This window comes from Ruditapes philippinarum, unplaced genomic scaffold (assembly GCF_026571515.1).
Source record: "Ruditapes philippinarum isolate M1 unplaced genomic scaffold, ASM2657151v2 ctg8699_1_1_1_1, whole genome shotgun sequence".
Classification (NCBI taxonomy): Eukaryota; Metazoa; Mollusca; class Bivalvia; order Venerida; family Veneridae; genus Ruditapes; species Ruditapes philippinarum.
Window position 1 is genome coordinate 12,285 of NW_026859956.1, and position 26,477 is coordinate 38,761.

General features: G+C 34.9%; 2 protein-coding genes across 2 annotated transcripts; one reads left to right on the forward strand and one right to left on the reverse strand.

The window, feature by feature from the left end:
* The first annotated feature begins 4,211 nt into the window (after positions 1-4,211).
* Positions 4,212-20,340, forward strand: LOC132758396 (uncharacterized). Its single transcript, XM_060750068.1, has 9 exons — positions 4,212-4,430; positions 5,468-5,671; positions 6,281-6,396; positions 7,460-7,604; positions 8,665-8,847; positions 9,361-9,471; positions 13,032-13,130; positions 16,264-16,348; positions 18,177-20,340. Exons 1-9 carry the CDS (start codon positions 4,367-4,369, stop codon positions 18,826-18,828), a joined length of 1,659 nt encoding a protein of 552 aa, XP_060606051.1. The 5' UTR covers positions 4,212-4,366; the 3' UTR covers positions 18,829-20,340.
* A 763-nt stretch (positions 20,341-21,103) lies between these two features.
* On the reverse strand, positions 21,104-22,204 carry LOC132758397 (uncharacterized; the record flags this gene model as incomplete). The annotated part of the gene is made up of 1 exon (XM_060750069.1): positions 21,104-22,204. A coding segment is annotated over one exon (818 nt), but the record flags the coding sequence as incomplete, so codon positions are not given.
* Between the last annotated feature and the right edge of the window lie 4,273 nt (positions 22,205-26,477).

Genomic DNA, 26,477 nt, shown 5'->3' on the forward strand with positions numbered 1-26,477 from the left:
ATCAACATTACTAGTCAACAAATTTAATTCAGTCAATTTCGATATAAGGGAAGACCGGAAATCGTTTCTCAACTCCTGAGACCAAGTATGTTTAATATATGTTTCATTTTTAATCTTATGATAGTCATTACAAACAAGATTACAGCATAATGAAAAAGATATCGGACAATGATCACTCCACTCATTTAAATCATGTACAGTAAAATCTATTATGTTTATAAAATTACAATCATTTGTTACCAAATAATCAATAACAGATGACCCCTGTCTGGACACGTATGTAAATGAACCGTTACTGTGATCACTTCCTAATCGCCCATTCACGATTCGTAAATTTGTAGACTTGCATAAGTCTAATAACTTAATCCCAAATGTGTTACAATTTCTGTCTAAAGAGGCCCGAGATAGGGGTACATCTGGTACATAATTATCATCATCTATGATATCATTATACATATCACATGTAATAAAATCATTCCTTAGACCAATACGACTATTCCAGTCTCCGATCAAATAGCATGACCCTTGACTTTCAAAATCAAACACATCATTTTGAATGAGATCAAATAAATCTACATTACATACATCATAAGCTGGCGAATCTTCACACCATAAATATATTGCGCATAAATAAATATCTTTTACAAAATGAAAAAAAATCCTTATCTAGCTTAAGCCATATAACAGTATCATAATGGTTTCGAACTATATGAATACCATCTTTTAGACAGTCTTTATAATATATTGCTGTACCCCCGCTAGATCGCTTGGCTCTGCGATGCCTGAAATTTACGATATAAATTATGAGTTGTATAACCATCAATGTCTATTTTACTTGTTTTAGATGTCCATGTTTCATATAAAAATATAATGTCTTTAGATGTAATAATATTTACAAAATCCTGGCTACTCTTTTTAATATTTGTAAGTCCATTAACATTCCAGGACAAAACACTTAAACCATCCCCACTGTATCCCTATACATCTTTCTGTGCATGCCCGTCTATGTAGAGAGTATCATAGGACACCCACGCTCTCTTTCCCTCACTTTTCGCCTCCTTCGCCTTTTTCATTAGTATACGTCTTTTATCAGCAATCTCTTTAGGATATTGTTCGTGTAAATAAAAACTTGTATTTTCCAGTGCCTTCCATGACTCTCTCACTAGCTCTTTTTTCTCTTCTGTGTATTCTTTCAAACTGAATTTGGTCAATCATCTCCTTAGCAAATTTCATTTTATCCACTAAAAATTCGCGCAACACTTTCTCTGTATCCTACGATTTACCCGGCTGGGCCTCCTCGGGAATGTTACCAAATGCGAGGTTATTTCGCATGCTTTGCGACATTTGATAAAGTAGGTCATGATTCAAATTTTTATTTTGAGTTTCTAGATCCACAATTCGAGACATTGATACACCAAGATTGAAATCAACACTTTCAGTTTTCTCCTCCACCTTCAAAATTCTCTCATTTGTGGTGACATTCTGGTCTTGAACAGAGTTCCACATTTTATTTATTTCCAGCTCAAATTTGTCAACCTTTTTTTCAAGAGATTCAAGTGTACTTAAGCGTTTTTCCATACCATCAAGCCTTTCGTGTATTTTCATCAAACATTTCATTAAATCTGCATTAGATGGTATAATAGGTTGGGCCTCCGCCCCAGCATCAATATTACTAGCACTCATATTGAACGACGTATTGTCTAATCTATAAGTTTTCGTATCATCATCAACCGATTCCTTCGAATCTAACAAAGTTTCTAGGTTTATAATCGTACTATTACTATCAGTATCAAATAATACTGAATTAGTGTCTTTAAGTATACTGCTTACACATACCTCTTCAGGTGTATTTGTATAACGTCCAGACTTTTTATCTCCGCCATTGTTTGCTGAACCGTCGCTCACCTTACGTTTTTTATTATCCGATTTTTTCTTATTTGCCATCAAATGCACAACTATTTTCTTACATAAACTATTTTACATTCATAAACACTTCTATAAACAGCAAAATTATTCCTTTAAGTATCCATACAATATATTTTAATTAAAATTTTTCATTTTTTCGAGAGCGCCAAAAACACCTGTTTTCACACCGAGATCACGTGACACAACCTATAAGAATAACGATGCATATTCAAGTTATGAATAAAATACAATAATAAATGGTAGATAATACACCTTATAAATATTTTGTTTAATCAATGATTGTTATAATACCTACCTATCTACCTAACCTACCAACCCACCCAACAACCAACCCTGCATGCTTGCCTACCTACTTATCTACCGAATCACTCACTCGCCCTTCCTGCCTGTCTGCCTATCTGCCTACTTACCTAACTGCTGACCTACCCAGTGCCTACCTCCCTGCCTACCTACCTACCTACCTACCTACCCTCACACCCGCCCACCCTGCCTTCCTGCCTACCCACCTACATTGCTAGCTAACTACAGACGCATTCACCCACCAAACCTGCGGGTAACTCCCTGCCGACCACTCTATCTACCTACCTACCTACCCATCCACCCGCTAACCCTGTCTGCCTGCCTCCCTGCCTACGTACCTACCTACCCACCCACCGCCCACTCTGCCTGACTGCCTCCCTGCCTACGTACCTACCCACCCACCCAACCGCCCACCCTGCCTGCCTGCCTCCCTGCCTACCTACCTTCCTGCCTGCCTACCTGCCTACCTGCCTCCCTATCTACCGACCCATTGCCTACCTGCCTCCCTGCCTACCTGCCTACCTACCTACTTAAAACCACCCGCCCGTCCATCCTGCCTACCTGCCTGCCTGCCTACCTACCTACCTACCTACCAGGAAAAGATTGAGAATGATTTCTCACTCAAAAACCTCGGTCACTCAAACACAATAATAACTTGTGGGCCATCAGGCTAGAAATTGTTATATTTGACATCAAGGTTGATTCAGGCTTGTAGTAGACTCCTTCTGATTGTGGGATTAGTAGGTTCTATGTCAAGCTCACAATGACCTTCAACTTAATTCCATTGCCAGACTAATTACTTAAGCATATGATTTTACTTGCTGTTCTCGTTACTGCATGTAGATATAATACTTTGACCCTCCAAATACTGAGATCAGTTGGCTGAAGGTCAAGGTGACAATGTACTTAAGTTCAAACACTTTCTTGAGATCTGGTTAGCACGCTGTCTGTTTGTTTGTTTGATTGGGTTTTACGTCACACCGACACAGTATATATCATATCGCGACGTTCCAGCTTTATAGGTGGAGGAAGACCTCAGGTGCCCTTCCGTTCATTATTTCAGGCACGAACGGGCACCTGAGTAGAACCACCGACGTTCCGTGAGCTAGGTGGAGAGCTTCCTTACATGAAAGAATCTAAAGTCTCTATCGGGATTCGAACCCACAGCGGTGAGGGGCAAGCGGTTTGAAGTCAACGACATTAACCACTCGGCCACGATGCCCCACCAGCACGCTGTCTAATCATATTTTTCAAGCTGTTGTCAATGGCTTATCCATGTTATATCCGGCCGACATGCAATTTGGATGGAAATTAATATTTTGTTATATTAAGAGTTAATATACTTATTTATTTAATATATTTCATGAGAACGAATTAGTATATCGTAATTATTTATTAATATTACGTTAAAACGAATTTTATTATTTCGTAAAAACGAAACATGATTTCGTAATAACATATTAACATTTCGTTTGTAAGAATTAATATTTCGTAAAAACGAAATAATATTTCGTAAATAAAACGAATTAATATTTCGTGATTACAAATTGAAAATTCGTAAAAACGAATTTTTATTTCGTAAAAACAAAACAAGATTTCAAAAAACTAAAAACGAATAAATATTTTGTAATTACGAAGTAATTTTTCGTAAGAACGAATTATTATTTCGTAACAACGAATTAAGTGTGGAAAATGTCACCTAAGGGGCTCCAAAGATGTTGCCGTTAGGTAAAAAAAAATAAACTTGCAATTGTAACTTCAAACTTTAATGATGGCCCTTAAAGGTAAATTGACTGTTGAAAACTAAGATATACGTTCATATCAAACATTCCTCTTTATGGAAAAAGGAAATGTTTCTATCATCATAATTGAAAACGAATTGAAAATTTCCGCTCATACTACAATGTACATATTATGCAGATATATAATTTGATTATAACTGTTATCGCGATTTCATAGAAAAACACTTAATGTGTACACTCCAACCCGAAAACACTATTGATTTTAATTTCATTTCATTGTATGTATAATGATAAACGTTCTAAAAGGGGAAATTGTCCATTCAAATAAGGATGCGACATATAATATTGTCATTTTATACATTAATCAAAACGTTTAAATTTTAACATAATTTAACAAAATGGCTTTAAATGAATTACAATCCTATTTGCTCTTAATTCTGTTTTATGTAAGGCGAAGTTTTGGTAAGTTCACTTTATTTATTCCTATAGACATTTGCTATGTAACAGCATCATTATCACCATCATCATCATTATCATTATCATCACTATCACCATCATCATCACCAGTCATCAGCATGTTTATCATTATTACCATCATTATCATATAAGATTTGTTTTCGCCATCATCATAATGGTTACCAACACGATAATAATTAATTATCATCATAGTAGTCAGTCATCATTATCATCACCACCATAATCATTATCATCATCATCACCAAGGTCATCATTATAAGAATTATTATCATATAACTGTTGTTTTTGTTGCTATCATCATAATGATCACCAACATCATAATAATTATCAACATAGTCATATTTTTTATAATGCTCAAAACCATAATCATCATTAGAATCAACATCATAATTATCATTGTTTAATAGTTGGCGTGTAGTCTTGCACAAACATTTTCAAGTAATTTTTTTTTTTAATCTATAATTCAAGTTTTGCCATTTAAAACCCTTTAAATGCTTCTTTTGTATCGATGTAGCTATTTAAGCATATCTATGAAACTTTAATATACATGTATGTTTTTTTTATATGTAACAATTATATATTTATAATCATATTGAAAGTCAGTTTCAACATTGTATAGTTATTTCAATTTCTTATTTAATACCCTAAATTTTGCCGTTTTAAACGGTTTTTAATGTTTCTATTGTATCTATTAAAGTATTACTGCATATATTGTGAACGAAACATAATTATAACGATCTATAAGCTGCGTCACGACAAAACCAGCGTAATGCATTTGCGACAAGCATGGATCAGATCAGCCTGTGCATCTGCGCAGTCTGATCAGGATCCATGCTGTTCGTTTTCAAACTCTATTACAAATGTACAAGTATTGAAACTGATAGGGAACAGCATGGATCCTGATCAGAATGTGCGGATGCGCAGGCTGGCCTGGATCCATGCTTGTCGCAAACGCACTATGTTGGTTTTGTCATGTTGCGGCTATTTGTATGTATTATATACAATATATAATCATATTGAAGGCGAGTATGATATATCGAAGCAGACGGCAAATTGGTCTTATGCATTAAAACAATGTCATATAGCAACACCCGAGATATTCACTTGTGACAATGAACAAGGCTGTCTAACTATAAATGATGTACCAAATGATTTAATACGAAACGGAATAACTGATGGACTATGGGTAGGATTTTACTCGATTGAGATGTCACTCATTCATGTTGGTAAGGCAATATATTATTATCATTACTATTACTTTTTGATAAACTATTTTGAATGAATATTTGACTCTAAATTGCTATAAAAAATGTAGACATGAATGTCCTGAAAAATGTAACAGAAAGAGCATCGAAATACGAGGCTATCTACGCCCCTTCGTACAAATCAGATAGCCTCGTATTTCGATGCTCTTTCTATAACAGTATTTATAGGTTGGGTTATTTTGCTCTTGGGCGAGAACAAACATATAAACAATCTCATACCCATATTGGACGAGGCGTAAGCTGTGTATGAGTCAAGTAGAATCAGTATTGTTCTCAACAATGAGCAATGACGTCTTTATTTTGCATTACGATTCTTTTGAGATTTTGACAGACCTTTATTTCTTCAGGTACGTTATGCATTTGATATAGATTTTTTGTACTCTGAAAACGAGCACGAGGCCATATAGGATGCAAAATGCATTTGATATATAGATATTTTAATTGCAAAAAATGAAGACGAGGCAATTTTTTATAGGATTTGGTTATATTTCATTAGGCTTAAATAAATACATTTGTCATTCCTATAGAAATTGACAATGATTCACTTATAAAAGATTATCCATCTGACAGGTTGCGTTGCTATTACTTCAAGGAAGGAGTACCAGAAAAATAAATATAAAGGTGATGCTAGCAAGTGCTTCAAAAAATGCTTGACTTCAGAATATATAGGAATATCCAAAAGATATGTAGGTGCTGCTTTAAGCGAATTTTCTATTTTAATTAATTATTTTAAAATAATACAATTAATTTATCTTTCTTTAAAGTTTTCTTATCTATTTGTTATTTAGTTTACGTACGTTTTCTATAAGTCATTTCTTTTGTTACCGAAATTGATAAATAAACCAATATGAAACGATCGCAAAACAAAATGACGCGTTTCGATTTAAAATTCTTTTAAGCTTAAACTTAACTGTTCATGAATTGTTTGTGTACGCTATTGAAACAAATTCAGACTAAGATGTGTATGACTTAAAAACGTGCACCATTGCACCTGAATCAAGGAAGTTACGTCATGCGCAAGATGTCATGGCAATGTATGTACCGCCGATATAAAACAAGCAAAAACATCAAAAACGGAAATCGTCATCCATTAAAGATGTCTCTTGCTGTCGTCTCTTCAAATGTTCCAAAAATAAAACAAAGATGGCAGGAAAAGTCGCGTGACGCGCCCTTTATCAGAAAGACGTGTTTGCGGTAGAATTAAACCTTTCACTTTTGTCGAATTCACATGAAAATACGTTTAAAAACGAAAATAGTCGTGACCTCAACACCAGACAAGCCATTTTATGTTAAGCACAAGTTTCAACTTTGTGACTGAAATAAATAAAAATACGCCGCGCGCCCCCGCTAATTAGCGTGTTTTCGCTCCGCGCCATGCCATTTTAACCTGGACGAATACACGATAATTAGCGGGGGCGCGCGGCGTACTTTTATTTATTAAACTTCGCCCCGCGCCCTCGTTAATAAGTGTGATTTTGTTCCGTGACCCCGCCATTTTATTTCTTAAATCTCGCTCCTTGCCCCTGCGGGACGAAGTTTTGTTTATTAAACTTTGCCCTGCGCCCCCGCTAATAAGTGTGTTTTTGCTCCGCGCCCCCGCAATTTTAACTTGTTAATTTTCGACTTTTCGCTTGAGGGTCGCGGGGCGAAAGCACGAATGGCACAAATCAGCCACCATACTTTACACATTTTCAATTTTCTTTTATTGTGACATAGATTTTCAGTAGATAATATTGTTTGATATTTCAGTGCGTTTGTTTTGAAGAGCCTTACGGTAATTCTATGACGGATGCGTCAAATTTCTACAAACATTGCAGTCATCCGATACGTCTTAGGTGTGGAGGGAGCGGTTATTTAATTGTTTACCAGTCTGAAAACAATATCAACAAAAACGGTACTCATGTCATGTATCTTCTATCTTACGAAATTCAAACATGAATCATCTCAAATAGATTATCTTACAAGGCGGGTGTATGTCTCACGAGCACGAAATTCAAGATCAAAATATTAGTGCATTCACCTTGAATGCTTAGTTATTAAGTCAACGGAAAATAAAGAAAATTAAACTTTGTAATGTACTTCTGTCAGCTTGAAGCATTTTCATGTAAAATGGATTTTCGTTTCTGTCTGGTCATAATTGCTTTTTAAGAAATATATGAAGATATGAAAGTGGGGCAAAGTATATACAAGAGTTGTGATAAGTCAAGCAATTTGCCGACATGTTAGTTTTTAAAAACGTTCAATTGATTGATTCTTTTAGATAATTAATACTTCTCATTCTCCGTTCCCATTTGTTACTATATAAAATACATGTTGTATTGAATTCAGTACTTGAAATGAACAATTTGATCTCCTTTCTGTTTATTTAGCTAGTCATAATTGTATTTTTATATTGTGATATAAGTGATTTTTGACTGTTATTTTTCTGTTTGTTTGTTGTTATAACCAGTTGCATATTATATGCCTTGGTTTAATAAAAACTGAAACTGAAACTTTTTTTAACTAAAAGGAAGTATAAGTATACAATAACGTTTACATTATTCGGTCATACCATTATGATAAAATGAATTGTGCATTTATAATACATGTATTTTGCATTCTTATTAAGATAAAGAAGATGTACGTCATATACTTATCCTACTTAAATCTAATCATATTGATTTTGCTCAAATTTTAGATTTTGTATAGTTACACAATTTAAAGATGTATATAAAATTGAAAATTACACGCCTGTTATAGTCTAGTGAGCTATATCACTTTAATTCATCGCAGGCACCTGAGAATTCAATTTTACACAACCAATTCGAGCGATACAACCCATCAGAAAAGCAAACTATATAATTATAGCACATCATTATGTATTCGAATTGCACGTGAATTCATTTTATCAGATATTTATTTGTCGAAATTCAAAACCATTTGTTTCTTTCGTGGCTTATTATTACCTATGACAGAGAACGAATCAGCAAACGAGAGAAAGGAGAATGACGCTTCAACAAACGACAGTCGTGAGGGTTCAGCAGACGACAATTTTGATGGTACAGCAGACGACAACCTTGATAGTACAGCAGAATATTGGACAAATGACACAGATGAAAAACTACATGTTGATATCATCTTCAAGTACGATGAAACGGGTACTGCTTTGATTTTTTTTTAGTATTTTGCTCGTCCTTGTGTGTATTTTGGTTCAAGCGTATAAAATGAAAGTTCAAATAAAATGTTAATGTTAATAAAATGGACTTAACATAGGAACATTGATATTAAGTCGGCAATATAATTGACCTGTTTTCCATTTAACAACAACAATACCAACAAAGAATAACATATCTTAAAAGTAACTTTCATCCGTAAAAAAGCCAAAAACAATGCAAAAAATAGATTAAACTAATTTAGATCTTATCTGTTCGTTTCTAGCAATTTAAAGGCTCAATCTACCTCTGAAATGCTTTTATCTTTATAACTCAATTGTTATTGTTTTTCTTGTGCTCTAATTTCCTCATGTGATTAGCATTTAACATACTCTAAAACATTATATCAATGTATAAAACTCATATTTGTCCGTTCTAAAGATGAACAAGAAATCGTTCATTTAAGGCATAATGTGCCTTTAAATGTGCCTTTAAATACTTGTATTCTACTTATTTCAGAGGAAGGGGGTAATTATGAAAGAAAGTATGGCTATGTCCAGCGTGATCATGGACGTTACATTCTCAAATTTACAGACGACAATCTGCAGATGAAGGCACTGTGCGAAAAGGGTACGATGAACATTATTTTTTCATTGCTTACAGTCAATCAAACTTTTCCTCGTTTCCTCGTTTCCTTCATCGTCCCCAAATGATGTAAAACAAATCCGAATCAATGTTTTGTACTTTAATAAGTATATAAATAGAGAATACCATACTTGTGTCTGATATAACGAAATTATTCAAATTTATCAATTTTGAACAATGTTTCGTTTTAATTTATATAGGTTTTATCCTTTCAATGATGCGAAATAATTTTATCCAAAAAATGATTTTAAACGTTAAGAATATATTGCTTTTCAGTCTATTTTTATGGGTTTAAGGAAGAGAACATTACTAGGGTTTTCACTTTAAAGCGATTGTAACAGAAATTCTTTAAGTCTTTTAGAACAAGATTAGCAATAGTTTTCTTATTTTAGTAATGAATATGGAATGAGAAGAGAGCTTACTCTGTAAGTTATATTGGAATGTTTTTACAGAGTTGCCTCCCCTGCATTATATTTTTTTACCGTACACAATTTTTGTTTTGTTAAATCATGTAATTGGATTATTTAATGTTGTTATGTATGGATGAGACTCAAATAAAGAATATTTAATGCAGGCTAAGGAAAAAGGGTCAGCCTAGTCGTTATTTTTTTTTTCGTGCCGAACCTGATTATTTTTTATAAATCATATACTTGTTTGGTATTCTATTTATCATGTTTGCAATTTTGATAAGCGTTACTTTCTCTGAATTTCAAACCAAACATAAACTTGTACGAACCACTAGAAGTATGTCGCCCAATGGTCATATCTTTTAGAAATAGTCCCAAATGTTTAAGACAAATGTTAGAGAAAAAAATAGTTGAAAAATATATTTTATTCAAAGATAATCAGTATAATAATATTTCCAAACTAGTAAGAGGTAAAATTATTACATTCTCTTCATTTTCTTTCAATATATATTGATGAGGTGTCTGCTAACGCTGAGAATAACTTTATCAGGCATGCATTTTTATCAACAAAAATCAATATCTTTGCATGATAAAAAATGAACTTTTTCTTAATCTGAAATTTTACTTGACATACTTAAATAAATTTAAGTCAACAGCTCCCACATGACTGTTTAGTTTCTTAGGGTTGGTATAACCAAAATATCGTTCTGTGCTTTCTTACTATTGTGTTTGAGGTTCTTATCGTATTCTTTATATTGTGTTCGATCGCGAGGTCCTTATTTATTATATATTATGTTATACCCCCTGGCGTCCGTCTGTCTGTCTGTCCGTCCGTCCGTACGTCCGTCCGTCTGTTAGCAATTTGGTTTCCGGAGCATAACTTAAGTTCCATTTGGCCCACAATGTTCAAACTTCAAAGGATGAGTGTCCATATTGGGAAGAAGACCCCTATTGATTTTGGGGTCAAAAGGTCAAAGGTTAAGGTCACTATGACCTTAAAACTGAAAACAGTTTCCGGAGCATTACTTAAGTTCCATTCGACCCACAATGTTCAAACTTCATAGGATGATTGTCCATATTGCGTAGAAGACCCCTTTTGATTTTGGGGTCACAAGGTCAAAGGTCAAGGTCACTATGACCTTAAAACTGAAAACAGTTTCCGGAGCATAACTTAAGTTCCAATCGACCCACAATGTTCAAACTTCATAGGATGATTGTCCATATTGGGTAGAAGACCCCTATTGATTTTGGGGTCACAAGGTCAACGGTCAAGGTCACTATTACCTTGATACTGGAAACAGTTTTCGGATTGGCCATATTTGGTAGAAGACCCCTATTGATTTTGGGGTCACAAGGTCAAAGGTCACTATTACCTCGATACTGGAAACAGTTTCCGGAGCATAACTTTAGTTCCATTTGGCCAAAAGTGTTCAAACTTCATAGGATGATTGTCCATATTGGATAGAAGACCCCTATTGATTTTGGGGTCAAAATGTCAAGGGTCAATGTCAATATATCCTTAAAACTGAAAACAGTGTCCGGAGCATAACTTAAGTTCCATTTGGCCCACAATATTCAAACTTCATAGGATGATTGTCCATATTGGGCAAAAGACCCCTATTGATTTTGGGGTCACAAGGTCAAAGGTCAAGGTCACAATTACCTTAAAACCGCAAACAACTTCCGGAGCATAACGTAAGTTCCATTTGGCCCACAATATTCAAACTTCATAGGATGATTGGCCATATTGGGTAGAAGACCCCTATTGATTTTGGGGTCACAAGGTCAAAGGTCAAAGTCACTTTTACCTTAATACTGAAAACAGTTTCTAGAGCATAATCAAAGTTCCAATTGGCCCACAATATTCAAACTTCTTAGGGTGATTATCCATATAAGGTATAGGACCCCTATTGATTTTGGGGTCACAAGGTCAAAGGTTAAGGTCATTATAAATAACTTAAGTATTAATCAACCTACAGCTGTAAAATTTTATAGGATGAACAGCGAATTCCCATGTCTTACAAATGCTTCATCCTTACTAAAAAAAAACACACTTTCGGGCATATAATGCTCCGCCTAGCGGTGCTCTTGTTTTTACTATTGTGTTCGAGTTCCTTATCGTGTTCTTACTACACGTATTTTGTTTGATGTCCTTATCGTATTCTTACTATTGTGTTCCATGGCGAGGTCTTTATCGTAATTTTACTATTGTGTTCGAGGTCCTTATCGTATTTTTACTATTGTGTTCGAGGTTCTTATCGTATACTTACCATTGTGTTCGATCGCAAGGTCTTTATCGTATTCTTTCTATTGTGTTCGATCGCGAGGTCCTTTTCGTATTTTTACTATTGTGTTCGAGGTCCTTATCGTGTTCTTACTACACGTATTGTGTTTGATGTCCTTATCGTATTCTTACTATTGTGTTCCATAGCGAGGTCTTTATCATATTCTTACTATTGTTTTGAGGTCCTTATAGTATTTTTACTATTGTGTTCGAGGTTCTTATCCTATACTTACCATTGTATTCGATCGCAAGGTCTTTATTGTAGTCTTACTTTTATGTTCGAGGTCCTTATCGTATTCTTACTATTGTGTTTGAGATCCTTATAGTATTTTTACTATTGTGTTCGAGGTTCTTATCGTATACTTAAAATTGTGTTCGATCACAAGGTCTTTATCGTATTCTTACTATTGTGTTCAAGGTCCTTATTGTATTCTCACTATTGTGTTCGAAGTCCTTATAGTATTTTTACTATTTTGTTTGAGGTTCTTATCGTATACTTACATTGTGATCGATCGCAAGGTCTTTATCGTAGTCTTACTATTATGTTCGAGGTCCTTATCGTATTCTTACTATTGTGTTCCATCGTGAGGTCCTTATCGTATTCTTACTATTGTGTTCCATCGTGAGGTCCTTATCGTATTCTTACTATTTTGTTCGATCGCAAGGTCCTTATTGTATTCTTACTATTATGTTCGAGGAACTTATCGCATTCATATCCGACGTTTGACGGAAAGGGCCGAATAGTTGCAAATGAATACTTACTAATAGAACAAAAATACTGAACATTGTTTAGAATCCATTTAGTTGATATTGACATAGAAATGTATATTTCATTTTTATTTTATATACAAAAGGTACAGAGTTTCAAAACAAAAGCAATGACAGAGAGATAAAGAAGACGAAGAACAAACAAACGACAGATACCAATGACTTGAATACATCAGAAAACAATGGTAATTTATATTAACAGAATCATTTCTTTTGTGTAAAATTCTCATTTGTTTGTGAAACTTTAATAAGAACTATGGAAATACAGCATCGGCTAGTTGTTCCAATATGTAACTGGTTTTCAAACACGGCTGTTGCATTAATGATGCCTGACCATCAAAGAGGGTCGTAGACAGCGTGGTTTGATCGTTTTAGTTTTGTCTCCAATTTATTTTGAGCATATCTAAAACACAGACACTTGGAGTTAGGAGCTCAAAACGCCTTTAAAATCCAAATAAAATGCATATTTGTCAATCCCAGCACATGTACTGATCATATATAACAAAAAAAACTTAATATAAGCCGTTTTTAAAAAATATTTCATATTTCAACATCTATAATAATACACAAGATAAAAATGTTCGCCGGAAAAAATCCGCACCCCTACCGTCATAATCACCATGTATTTTATTCCATTTCCAATATTTTCACATAATCCTTTGGCACGCCCGTTTAACTCACAACGAGTGAAAAATGTCCATCGGTAAAAATGTTGTGAGCAACTTCCGTTCCTCGTTGTGAGCACCCATCTTTGACGTGTGACACGATAAACAAGGTGAGTTTTTCATAATTTTTGAAGATAACAGACATTTATGTAAAAATATCGAAATGCAGTTAGCTAGCAATGTGTTTTCCGAGTATGCACATGTAAAGATATTGCCTGTTGGTGGACAATTTGATGGAAATACCGTGCGACGTAGTCACTCGGGGTAGCTGGAAAACTGGAGACAACTTCTCTTTGGACCTAATTTAACATTGAAAACGTCGATTCTGATGACGTTATGTAAATTCTAACCTAAAACAGATGCCCACAAGTCTTCAGCGTAAATTATTATCTGAAAGTCTTCATAGAAACGAAGATATACCCTTTTTTGCTTTAATCCTCGTTGTGAGCACCATAACCTCGTTGTGAGCAAGACAAGCGCAGTGCGTGTATGGTTTTAATATGCAATTCAGATGGTGAAAATATAATTTTCAATCTACCACAGCAATTAAAACGTTTTGCACGGCAGCATTTCTTTGCAAGACGTTGTGCATACCCCAAAGGGGTGCATATCAGTTTTGAACTGTCCGTCTGTCAGTCCGTCAATCTGTCCGAAAACTTTAACATTGGCCATAACTTCCTTATTAGTAAACGGATTTGATTCATATTTGAACACAACATCACTTAGCACCTTCCTATGGACCTGTATTTTTTTACCTTGACCCCTGAATGGCCTTTACCTTGAAGGTCAAATTGTTCAAAAACATTTAAGATTGGCCATAATGTCCTGGCATAATGTTTAGACACAACACATCTTTGGACAAGGCCTTTCAACTATCCTATATTCTTTTGACCTTCACCCCTGAATGACCTTCACCTTGAAGGTCAAATTGTCTAAAAACTTAAAAATTGTCATAACTTCCTTATTAGTATACGGATTTTACTCATATTTTGAAACAATACCCCTTTAGGCAAGAGCTTCAAACTGATCTGTATCTTTTTTACCTTGTACCGTGAATGACCTTCTAGAACATCCAAAAACTTGGTCATAACTTCTTTATAAGTAAGTGGAATTAATTCATATTTGGACACAACTGACCTATATTTATTTCACCTTGACCTTGAATTACCTTCACATTGAAGATCTAATTGTCAAAAAACAAATAATCTATCTGGTCCGTAAATAAAAGGACAAAGCACCACTTCAGGGGCATTGTCAACTTACCGTGATAGTTCTTGTTTTACATAAATTGGTCAGTCTTAAGCTTAGGATAAACACATGTATGTGTGTATCACACAGATTGTTAAAGTGTTGAACTATTCATAAACACCCCGTGATGTTCACTCGTGCCACACTAGAGTATACGAAATAAAACACCTGATTTATCTCCACTGATTAGTTCTTTTGTTAATCTGATGACTTGTGAATATGAAGAATAATTTTCAAAAAAAGAAAAAGAAGAACTATTGCAAAGAAAAACTTTTGTACAAAAACGTTTTAATTGCTTTTGGTAGATTGAAAATTGTATTCTTGCCATTTGAATTACTTATTAAAACCAGACAAGCACTGCGCTTGTCTTGCTCACAACGAGGTTATGGTGCTCACAACGAGGATTAAAGCAAAAAAAGAATATATCTTCGTTTCTTCGAAGATTTTCAGATAATAATTTAAGTTGAAGACTTGTGGGCATCTGTTTTAGGTTAGAATGCATAAAACGTCACCAGAATCGACGTTTTCAATGTTAAATTAGGTCCAAAGAGAAGTTGTCTCCAGTTTTCCAGCTACCCCGAGTGACTACGTCGCACGGTATTTCCATCAAATTGTCCACCAACAGGCAATATCTTTACATGTGCATACTCGGAAAACACATCGCTAGCTAACTGCATTTCGATATTTTTACATAAATGTCTGTAATCTTCAAAAATTATGAAAAACTCACCTTGTTTATCGTGTCACTCGTCATAGATGGGTGCTCACAACGAGGAACAGAAGTTGCTCACAACATTTTTTTCCGATGGACATTTTTCACTCGTTGTGAGTTAAACGGGCGTGTTTGGTCCATCGACACAGAAGATATAATTCTTCACGATGATGGTCAATTTTTAACTTCAACGGTAATATAAACAACGCAACAGCCGAAATAAACATCGATATTATCGCCGTTTTCCTTCAATGACATTATCTTTCGATAAATTCAAACGTGCCAGTCGGCTATGACCGAAGCCATCCGATTATGTGGCTCCCACACTTAAACGCGCTGCGCATTTTGCACACGGCAAAGCTGGGGCCACATAATCGGATGGCTTCGGTCATAGCCGACAGGTACGTTTGAATTTATCGTGCCTTAAATGTTCCGTAGACCAGAATATATAACTTTTTTTTTACTTTTTTAACTTTAAGAAATACACATATTAAAACTTATAAAGCAATAAATGTTACATGTATAAAAAATACACGTATTAAAACTTATAAAGCAATAAACGTTACATGTTTTAACAAACATTCCATTAAGTTAAGCAAACTACAGAAACAGTAACAGTGGTAAGATATAAGAACATCACGCAGCGTTGTATATTATTGTATGAAACATTTTACATGTATTTTATATTTATAGATGCAAGTGTCCCCGCCTTAGTATCTTTAGGTGTACTGGTAGCTATTGCAGTTGCTGTGGTAACCGTAACATTCATATACAGGCGGTAAGTATTTAATATTATACATTGTCATTATTTTCATTATTTTATACATCTCGTATTTATCACAGCTCCAAATAAACATGTTTACATAAAGGAACCCCACTTAGGTTAAAAGGCCTAAAAACATAAAATTAGAAAGTTTTACATGGATCAGGCGAAACACTTAAATGAAGTTGCAAGGATGATATATAGAGGATATTTGTTTAGTTCAGTGTAAGATTGGAATAAATTTCACCGAGTGAGCACCAAAAGGTATATTTCACGATTGGCGCAGCCACGAGTGAAATATGAACTTTTGGTGTTCACACGGTGAAATATATTTCAATCTTATACTAAACTAAACAAATTTTCTTTTTATTTTATGCAAAGAAACGTTTTAAAGAGACATTTAATCTAATACTGACTGAAAAACGCGCCAAATAATAATACAACGTGACGTCATTTACAACGTCACGTCATTAAATTGGTACCCAGTACTGTGCACGCTGGTATTTCACTGAAACAACGTAATGGGCTTAAATTCAATACAGTGAAATTATCAAAGTGGTAATTTCACTGGCTCAAACAGTGAAATTACCAGTTCTATATCACTGATATATTTCTATAAACCACCGAAAAGCATGTAATAAACATGAATTATCTCGGAATTAGAATGAAAATCAAGGTTTTTTTTGTGCGATAACTAGTCCAATGTGATTAAAAAGCGTAGCAACACTTTTCACTTTTTTGATCATTTTGCACATGAAAAATTTGCACGCAAATTATTAGACCATTGTACAAAACTATCGGGAGAAAATTCCAGTCCCATAATATCAAAACCTTCAAGGGGTCGCTTTGATATGTAGATGTTTAGATGATATCCCAATCAAAGGTATGAGTTTACAATTTTCATATGGAGTTTAAAGGCTATTGTCTGACAATCAGATTACTCGTCTTTGTAAGATAATTATCCATTTTTTTACAAAAAAAATGCGTAATAGTGCCTATTTAGACCTCCTATTTCCTACACCCTTTTATGGTTTTGTGTTGTCAAACCTGATATTTGAGACTTGGTAATAGATGTATGAATTCTATATAAAGCGTTTGTCACATTCCTTTTCAAATTTTGTCAGTTGTGTATATATACCAGTCTGTACAAGTCTGTCTTATAAAACTTTTAATCACCTTAAACAAAGCATACTATAGACAAGGCAGACTGAAAAAACATGTCCCTTGTCGCAGAAATCTTAAAGGTAAATGTTTAATGACCTAATGGGTAAAGCTTTGCTGTCGTGATGTGCATTTCGTGTTATTGTGGTGTTTATTTGATACAAATAATTGAAAATCATTACAAGAGTAAAAAAGATATAGATCGGAACATTATACCTGTAAACCTAACCCTGAAGGCAGGGCAATAACTTAAAGTTTGCGCTTTGCACATCGTGTGCTTGCGGACATACGGAGGCCGTTATCATAATCCCCTTAGAGCTATGCTATGCGACAGGGTATGAAAGTAGCGCCTTATTGCATGATATTTGTTCAGTATTTCTCTCTCTGATTATTGAGCCAATAGCTTAACTTTAATTATATTTCATAAATGGAGATCAGTAATCCACTTATTGTGCGTTTTGAATCGTAAGCTCTCAAATATGCGTGCATGGCAGGTTATAAGACCACTATATCAAAAGTGGACATTTTTATATAACATTCGGTAGACCCTTTTTTTAAGAAGCAGGTTCGATATTATATATGGGATATGTTATATGGCAATCATTTCTCCTGTGTTATAAATAGCTGCTGCTGTGTTATATTTTCCATAAAGTCTTGATTAAAAATGAAATTCTTTTTCAAGGTACAAATTGTCACATCGGTTTAACAAAATGCCAGAAACAAATGAACGAGTAACCACACCTGAATACAACTATCCTAACTTCACATACGAAATGTCCAGCAATGTATCAAACCAAAGTGCGTTGAATAACGTAGAGTACAATTATCCTGACTTTTCAATGCTAAATGATTCCGAGCCTACCACAAATGATGACGCAAAAGCTTTTCAAAGCCAAGAAATTGGACCAGTTGACGCTGAAACACATGTGTATAGTACAGCGGGAAATGAAAACGAATATAACACCACAAGTAAAAGACCAGATGTGCTTCCCAATGAAACATATGATCATGCAGACCCAATGACAAAAGGTGGATCCAATACATTGGGCGATACAACTTACGACGTAAGTATGTCAACCGATGCACAGCTTCAAAAGTTTGGTGAGCATACAGATAATGTTTATAATACTGGAAACGACACTTACAATCAACTGGGTGGTGACAAACCGGAATTTAAGAAGTCTGATAACGTGAATGGATCTAATCAAATTGAGACATATAAACGCGTCCCAAATATTGGAGATGATAAGGATGGGCCGTACAATAGTACATCTGAAAAGTTTGAAAACTGCGGTATTACTGATAACCCGTATTCAGAATTAGAGGCGCCTTAATAATGTAGTTCATGCACACCTGAAATTCTTAACTAGTGGCGTGAAAATATCTGGTAACTTACATTATGAGCGATTATTATTCAGATCTTTGATGGAAGCGTGATTTATACCATTCATATATCATTCATATATCATTGGAACATTGTCTAGTCATCATATCGTTTTGTAATAAGTGTTTACTTAAATATAGCATCCAACAGGAGTTGTCGGTTCTTCAACTATTTAGTTTGGAAAGTGCAGGCGAGCTATATACTAGTACATTGTATAACGTTTTCTTTACAAAATGTAAGTTTGTATAAACTTACAACGAATATAAAATCATTTTTTCACTTGATAATCTGATGCCAGACAACACAAGACTATGGCACAATCTGCATTCGGCAGTCCAGTTTCATATAAAACGTGTGTAGATCAAAAATATAGAAGTTAATACGTGATGATCGTGATAAAATTGGGTAATTTCACATTGTTTAGTATATTGGACGGGTGCTAGCCGAGATCAATATAGTATTTGCGTCTCTCTACGACTCCACTACAATCAGTATTGTTTTCAACAAAGCGTAAGGACTTCTTTTTTTTCACGTCATTTATGTTTTTAAATTTTGACAGACCTTTGGTATTGACAGTACATTATAGATATGATATTGATTAATTCGGATCGGAAAATGAAAACGAGGCATAGATATTTGATATGGATTATAATGAAGACTGGAAATGAGCCTGAATCCAAGAATGACTTCTTTTGGAATATGCCATGGTAGGAAACACTGGAAGTTTATATGGTGTGTATATGGTGTACAATATTTACGAGGTCAGCAGTTTCTGATTATTATGTAAAGTGCATGTTGCAAATTCCATGCTGAAAATGCACTTGAAATTTAAAGACAACCAGTCCTTAAACTCCAGAATACTAGTAGTCACTTTATCCAAGAAATCCTACCTGTGGCTTTAATTAGTGTGGAGTTCTAAATTTATCATACGATAACTCGTTTTTTTACTAGTCCGAAAATGTAACTCCAGTTACTTCCCCTTATCTTCTGAATACGTTTGCAATCGATTGACTATTTTACAGTTTAAATAAAAATAGTTAGTTATATAGATAAAATTTTCACATCACAACTTTTTCATTTGTTTTTATATAATATATATACATGTATACCTAAGAAAAGTGCCTAGGCGATTAATTACAGATGCTAAATTAATTATTGTCCCCTACCAAACCCTCTCTTATATGATATGGAATAAGGCGCATGATTTACTACTGGAATGATACGACTTATTTTCTCGTCAACAAAAATACAAGTACAGGAAAAAACATTCACATAAACAGTTTAACCCTTCGGGACATATTTTAAATTTCTTGTTTTGTTGTAATTTATTTATATTTTGACAAAATTTTCTTATATCTCCATACACAAATATTAGACTGTACAACTGTCTGATTGGGTAGTTTAACGAAACTTGATATCGTGGAACTGGGCTAAAATTAAATAGCCCGTAAACATAAAGGGGAACTGTTTGGCATTTGATTGCATTGTTATAAATCTATGTGTTAACCTGTAGTAAGAAAGAGGCAAGTTATATATAAAGAGGGGGTTAAGTTTAAAACGAGTACAAGTAATGGACTTTCCTCGTCGAAACGCTTCCCCTTATTTTCAATTTTCACAATTGCGCTAATCTAAACAGACCGTCAAAGTAGCATTTTATTCGGCTCCTCACAAGGTATGCAGTGCACAGCTGACAATTATTCCGTCACAGCCATTAAACCCACCTTGTTTAAAAGGTCATGACTTATGAGAGGTTTTAAAGTACTTTTTTCTCAAGCATATCCATTTACCTATGTTTAAACTCTAGTTGAACCACAGTGAGCAAATTTACATAAAATGCCGGCCATTATTTTTTATGTGTATTTAGTATTGGCTATATATTTTATACAACGTTAATCCAAAACGAAAATATGTCAGTATTGAAAATGGACCATTAAATAAGATTTCAACATAACGTGGATGTTTCGCTATCTTTAAATCAAATACGGCATCATGGTTATATCAATACATATTTACCTATCACATACATATGTATGCATGTACGTGTATTCAAAAATATTAATCTCATAAAACCACATTGCTTCCAATTTCATGTGTCGGTCAGAGTTCATTTCTATAAAAAATGTGGGTAATATATATTAAATACTTTCGTGTGGTGTGCTTATACCATTATTTTAAGCGGCTATTTTTTAAGTGAACAAAAGATTTACCACTCACAACAGTTTAACTTTACTTTACATGTATTTTAAAAAAAAAGAACATAACAATAAAAAGCAGAAAGAAACAAGGTATATAATGTACACATAAACTATAAACTTTTTTTTTACATTTTTTCGTAAACTCGAATGTACAACATGCATATACACTTATACAGCACCAGTGATCAGAAAATGAAATCACTTTTATCTCGAAAGATGTTTCCAACTGAACGAGTATGGATTTGTAATTCATTCACAAATTTTTGTCTGTAAGTTAATTATTATGCATTATAGATGGCATCAGTGTTTGATTTCACACTTGTATTCCGTCAGTGGTCGTTATTTTAACCCCGTCTTGCGTTTTTCTGATATGTCTCCAAAACAGCAAAAATGTCTTCACCAGCGCAGCAACCCCAGATATCGCAAGCAGAACGATAGTAATTGTTGTATTGCGAGCACCTGCTTCGTAGTTCTTCGTTAAACTTCCGGTCAATGCCATGACGAGAACGATATATGGCGTAAATGTGTAGCGCGTGTAACGATCCAAGAAAACCCAATCGGTCACCAAGAATACAACAATAGCGGCCGACAATATGCTGAGGCTTACTGTAGAAGCATTTTGTTGACCGATGTCATGGGAAGAACGATATGTATGAACAATTGCAAAATTAAGGAGGGTTGCAATGGTACACCAGGTGGCGTACATACTGAGACCGTTTTGCACCAGAAAACGGGTAAGCCAAACATCCGTCTTCCTTTCCTGTTTAATTAAGATGTCAATTGATCTGTCAAGATATCTGTAAGAGAAGAATAGACACACATATAGAGTTACAGTGATCAGGAACAGCAGAACCGCGGCGAGTTCAAGTATCTCCCTGTCAAATGATATCAGCCATCCACAATTGAAGACCAAGTTCAATAAATACGAAACTAAGAACGGAACCGGAAGTAGCACTGGGTAAGTGTAGAAAGGTCCCTTTTCTGATTTCCGGAATAAATTGACCAATGCATAGACAATCCAGAGTGCCTGCCATGTGTAAATGATCCCCCAAATGCTGAAGGTCCATCCGGACGGTGTGATTTCAATGTAGTATTTGTTCGAAATTGTGCCTGTATCCGAAACGAACAAATCTGTAATAAAACGAAATGTATAAATACATTAAATACCATAAAGAGTATTATGCAATAAAGAAATGAGGCAATAACATTCACCTCGATAAAGTAACACTTGAACCTATTTGAACAGTAATAAATTTAAAGCAAATGTTAGATGAATATTTGTTGTTTTAGTGGCAATGGTGTGCATTATTTCAGTCACAGATGGGTAGAACCACCCCCAATGTTCCGTAAGCTAACCGGCCAGCTTTATCACATGAAATAATTTAAAGACGCTTGCTCAGCTCGTGCCTTTAGGCGGTGAGAACAAAGGGTTTGAACCGCTCGACCACGGACGCCCCTATGATTACATCATTTAAAAACAGTCAAAGAATAGAAAGAAAAACTTTTATTTCATGCTTTCCAGTGTTTTATTGTAATATATCAGATGATTATATTCTGATAAACCACTAGTGAAATTTATAAAATATAATTTTCACTGTAACAGTAGCCGGACTATATCTGAATGCGAATGAAAAAGAAAATTAAACTTTAAATGGAAAAACAGACAGAAATAAATGCCGTCATACGCAAATGTTGCTTCTTTAGGAAAAGAAAGTCGATGTCACTATACATCATGTTAAAAATGTAACAAAATTAGAGAAATTTAACAGAACTATATTTCAAAATTGATGATGTGACGTCATGATGTGATGACGTCACAAAGGAGAATGCGGGGACGTTACGCGGCAAAATCAGTAAAAATACTTAAAATCACTTAAAAAATCATGAAATAAAAAGAAAATTTATTTGTTTTACATATAAGATCGAAATATTTTTCATTCGTGAACACCAGCTATTATATTTTCACTCGTGGCTACGCCACTCGTGAAAATATTGCATCTGGTGTTCACTCAGTGAAATTATATTTCAATCTTACATGCAAAACAAACAAATATCCTCTATGTGTTTTTTGACCTGAAAAAACTTTTTACTTTGAAAATGTCACTGTAAACTTGTAACTATCATTGTTTTTAATAGATAATAAATTGCATGCAAAAACAAGCACTATGTGCTGTCTTCTTTTCTTCTTTCTTATTATTATTACTATTATTATATATGATTTTTTTTTGACAATTTCATCAATTTTCATATCATGTCGACGGTACCCCACAGATCTATAGTCCAAATTATGTATACAAACAAGTTGGCCATAAATTTCAAAATTAAGCATAGAATCGGAAACGATAGGCAGGTTTCATATGAAAACCTCATACTCTATCGTAAGAAAATATTTATGGATGAAATGACATTAATTTCCATGAAAATTATTTATTGAGGTAAAGAATTTGAAATATGTAAATGTGTAAGAAAAAAATGATAACGTGTATTTGCAGTTCAGTTCGTTAATATCCATCCCTCAGGGTAAGCCTCGTTACCGCCCAATGGACGGATATTCCTATCTGAAGTGCAACATATATTTTTTTAATTATGACAGATCTTTATGAGCCGCGTCACGACACAACCAGCATAATGGGTTTGCGACCAGCTAGGATCCAGACCAGCCTGCGCACCCGTGCAGTCTGATCAGAATCCATGCTGTTCGCTTACAAACTCTATAACAAGTAAAGAAACTGATAGCGAACAGCATGAATCCTGATCAAACTGCGCGGATGCGCAGGCTGGTCTGGATCCATGCTGGTCGCAAACGCACTTTGGTTTTGTCGTGATGGCGGTTCAAATGTTCTTACCGGTGTCAGCGCTGCCTAGTGCGTTGAAAAGACTATGGTGGTGATGTAGAAGCAAGGAACCAGCAAGGTTAGTATCAGCAAACTATGTTGTGTCCCATAATTCAATGTCTTGATAGAACTCTTACTGTATACAGCGAAATCTGAAGAAAAACAAAATGTCACTCGGCGATCGTTATATAATTATTCATCCATAGAACATGAGATTGTTTGAATATTTTAAGTTAAACGAAATAAAGAGTGTATACTATTTTTGTGTCATCCGTAAAATAATTTGAACCCCCCCCCTTTAGAGACTACACACCTTGTTATTTATTGTAAAGTTGTTATGACATCCGTTTAAAAACGTGACGTCATTAAGCGCGCGAATTTACCCGCCATTTAAAGTGGCGTTATTGAGAAAATAATATATCCCAAACTGTGATTTTTATCGCTCAATAACATCACTGTTTAGTACTGAATGCCGTTAAGGCCATTGCCTATGAAATGTGTTGATCTGAAACCGATAGTCGATAGTACGATGGTGAAAACGCGAAATCACGAAACTACGATGGTGAAAATGCGAAAGCACGATGATGAAAACGCGAAAGTACGATGATGAAAACGCGACAGTACGATACATCGATGATGAAAGCGCGATAAACTATCGTGTTTTCACCATCATACCGTCGCGTTTTCACCATCGTAATTTCGTGATTTCGCGTTTTCATCATCGTACTGTCGTGTTTTCATCATCGTACTATCGCGTTTTCACCATCGTACTATCGTGTTTTCACCTTCGTACTATCGCGTTTTCATCATCGTACAGTCGGTTTTCATCATCGTACTATCGCGTTTTCATCATCGTACTGTCGTGATTTCATCATCGTACTATCGCGTTTTCATCATCGTACTATCGCGTTTTCAACATCGTAGTTTCGGGATTTCGTGTTTTCACCATCGTACTATCGACTATCGCGTTTCAGATTAACACATTCATAGGCGATGGCCCTAACGGCATTCCGGAATGCCGTTAGGGCCATCGCCTATGAATGGTTTGATCTGAAACGCGATACTCGACAGTACGATGATAAAAAGGCGAAATCACGAAACTACGATGGTGAAAACGCGACAGTACGATGGTGAAAACACGATAGTTTATCGCACTTTCATCATCGTAGTTATCGTACTGTCGCGATTTCATCATCGTACTTTCGCGTTTTATCAATTTTTCGTGGCTTTTCGCGTTTTCAACCATCGTGTTTCGGTGAGTTTCGCGTTTTCACCATCGTATTATCGACTATCGCGTTTTAGATCAACACATTCATAGCGATGGCCCCAACGGCCTTCCGTAGTAGTTTAAGTTTCGGATGCGAGGAATTATGATCACGAGGGCGTAGCCCGAGTGATATAAGATGCGCATCCGAACATCCCAAACGTGAGGTGGTTGTACAGCGATAAAAATCACCGATTTGTTATATTATTTTTCGATTCTAACACGACATAAACAAATAAATGCTTGCCGTTACCTGCTTATTAAGCCCAAAAATTGCGCCTGATTTGTTTCCGTACTTATTGTCAGCGCGTTGGATTTTATAGCGGTTATGTCACAGTGTATAATGATAACGTCACATGTCTAAATATAGAACGTCAAACAGTGACTCTATTGCATAATAACACACACTTTCGGTTCTTCTGTGTTCAATAGGGAAAATGCGGGTCGTGTTAAAATGGCTTTTTTCAAACATTTCCTTTTTAATTTATAGTGTCATAAATTGCAAATTTATGTTGTAGTCGTTTTATTTAGGAAAAAGATAAAACGTGTATTGTTTTACGACAATGCCAAAATCATTTAAATGACAATGTGCTCAGCAACTTCGGGTAATGTCGACACTGGTGTAATTTCGACACCTTCTTTCATTTTCCTATTATATCAACAATAAAGCACCATTTTTACTTTATTTAAATCAACTGTACGATGCCAGAACTATATGATGTGACGTCATCACTTTCTCTTGGTCTTTTAGGGCATTTTTTTTACTTTCTAGAAGAAATTTTCCCGGTCTAAGGGATGCCATTGCCTCGTAATCTTAAATCCCGAAAAAAACGGCATTTAACAGAATCTTATAATAAGAAGGGTCGATAACTCAGGCACATAACTTTGTCATCATTTTCTCGTATTTTTTGTATTAGTTTCGATGAAAATAAACGTTAAATGCATGAATGATATGAAACATTTAACATTGAGATTATTCTCAATTATAAGAACGCATAACAATTTTACAGGGTGTCGAAATTGAACCAATACTTAACTTCTCTATCGGCCAATTTCGACACATACACGCCCGTTTAACTCACAACGAGTGAAAAATGTCCATCGGTAAAAATGTTGTGATCAACTTCCGTTCCTCGTTGTGAGCACCCATCTTTGACGTGTTACACGATAAACAAGGTGAGTTTTTCATAATTTTTGAAAAGATTAAACATATATGAGCGAAAAATATCGCAATGCAGTTAGCTAGCGATGTGTTTTCCGAGTATGCACATGTAAAGATATTGCCTTTTTGTTGGACAATTTATAA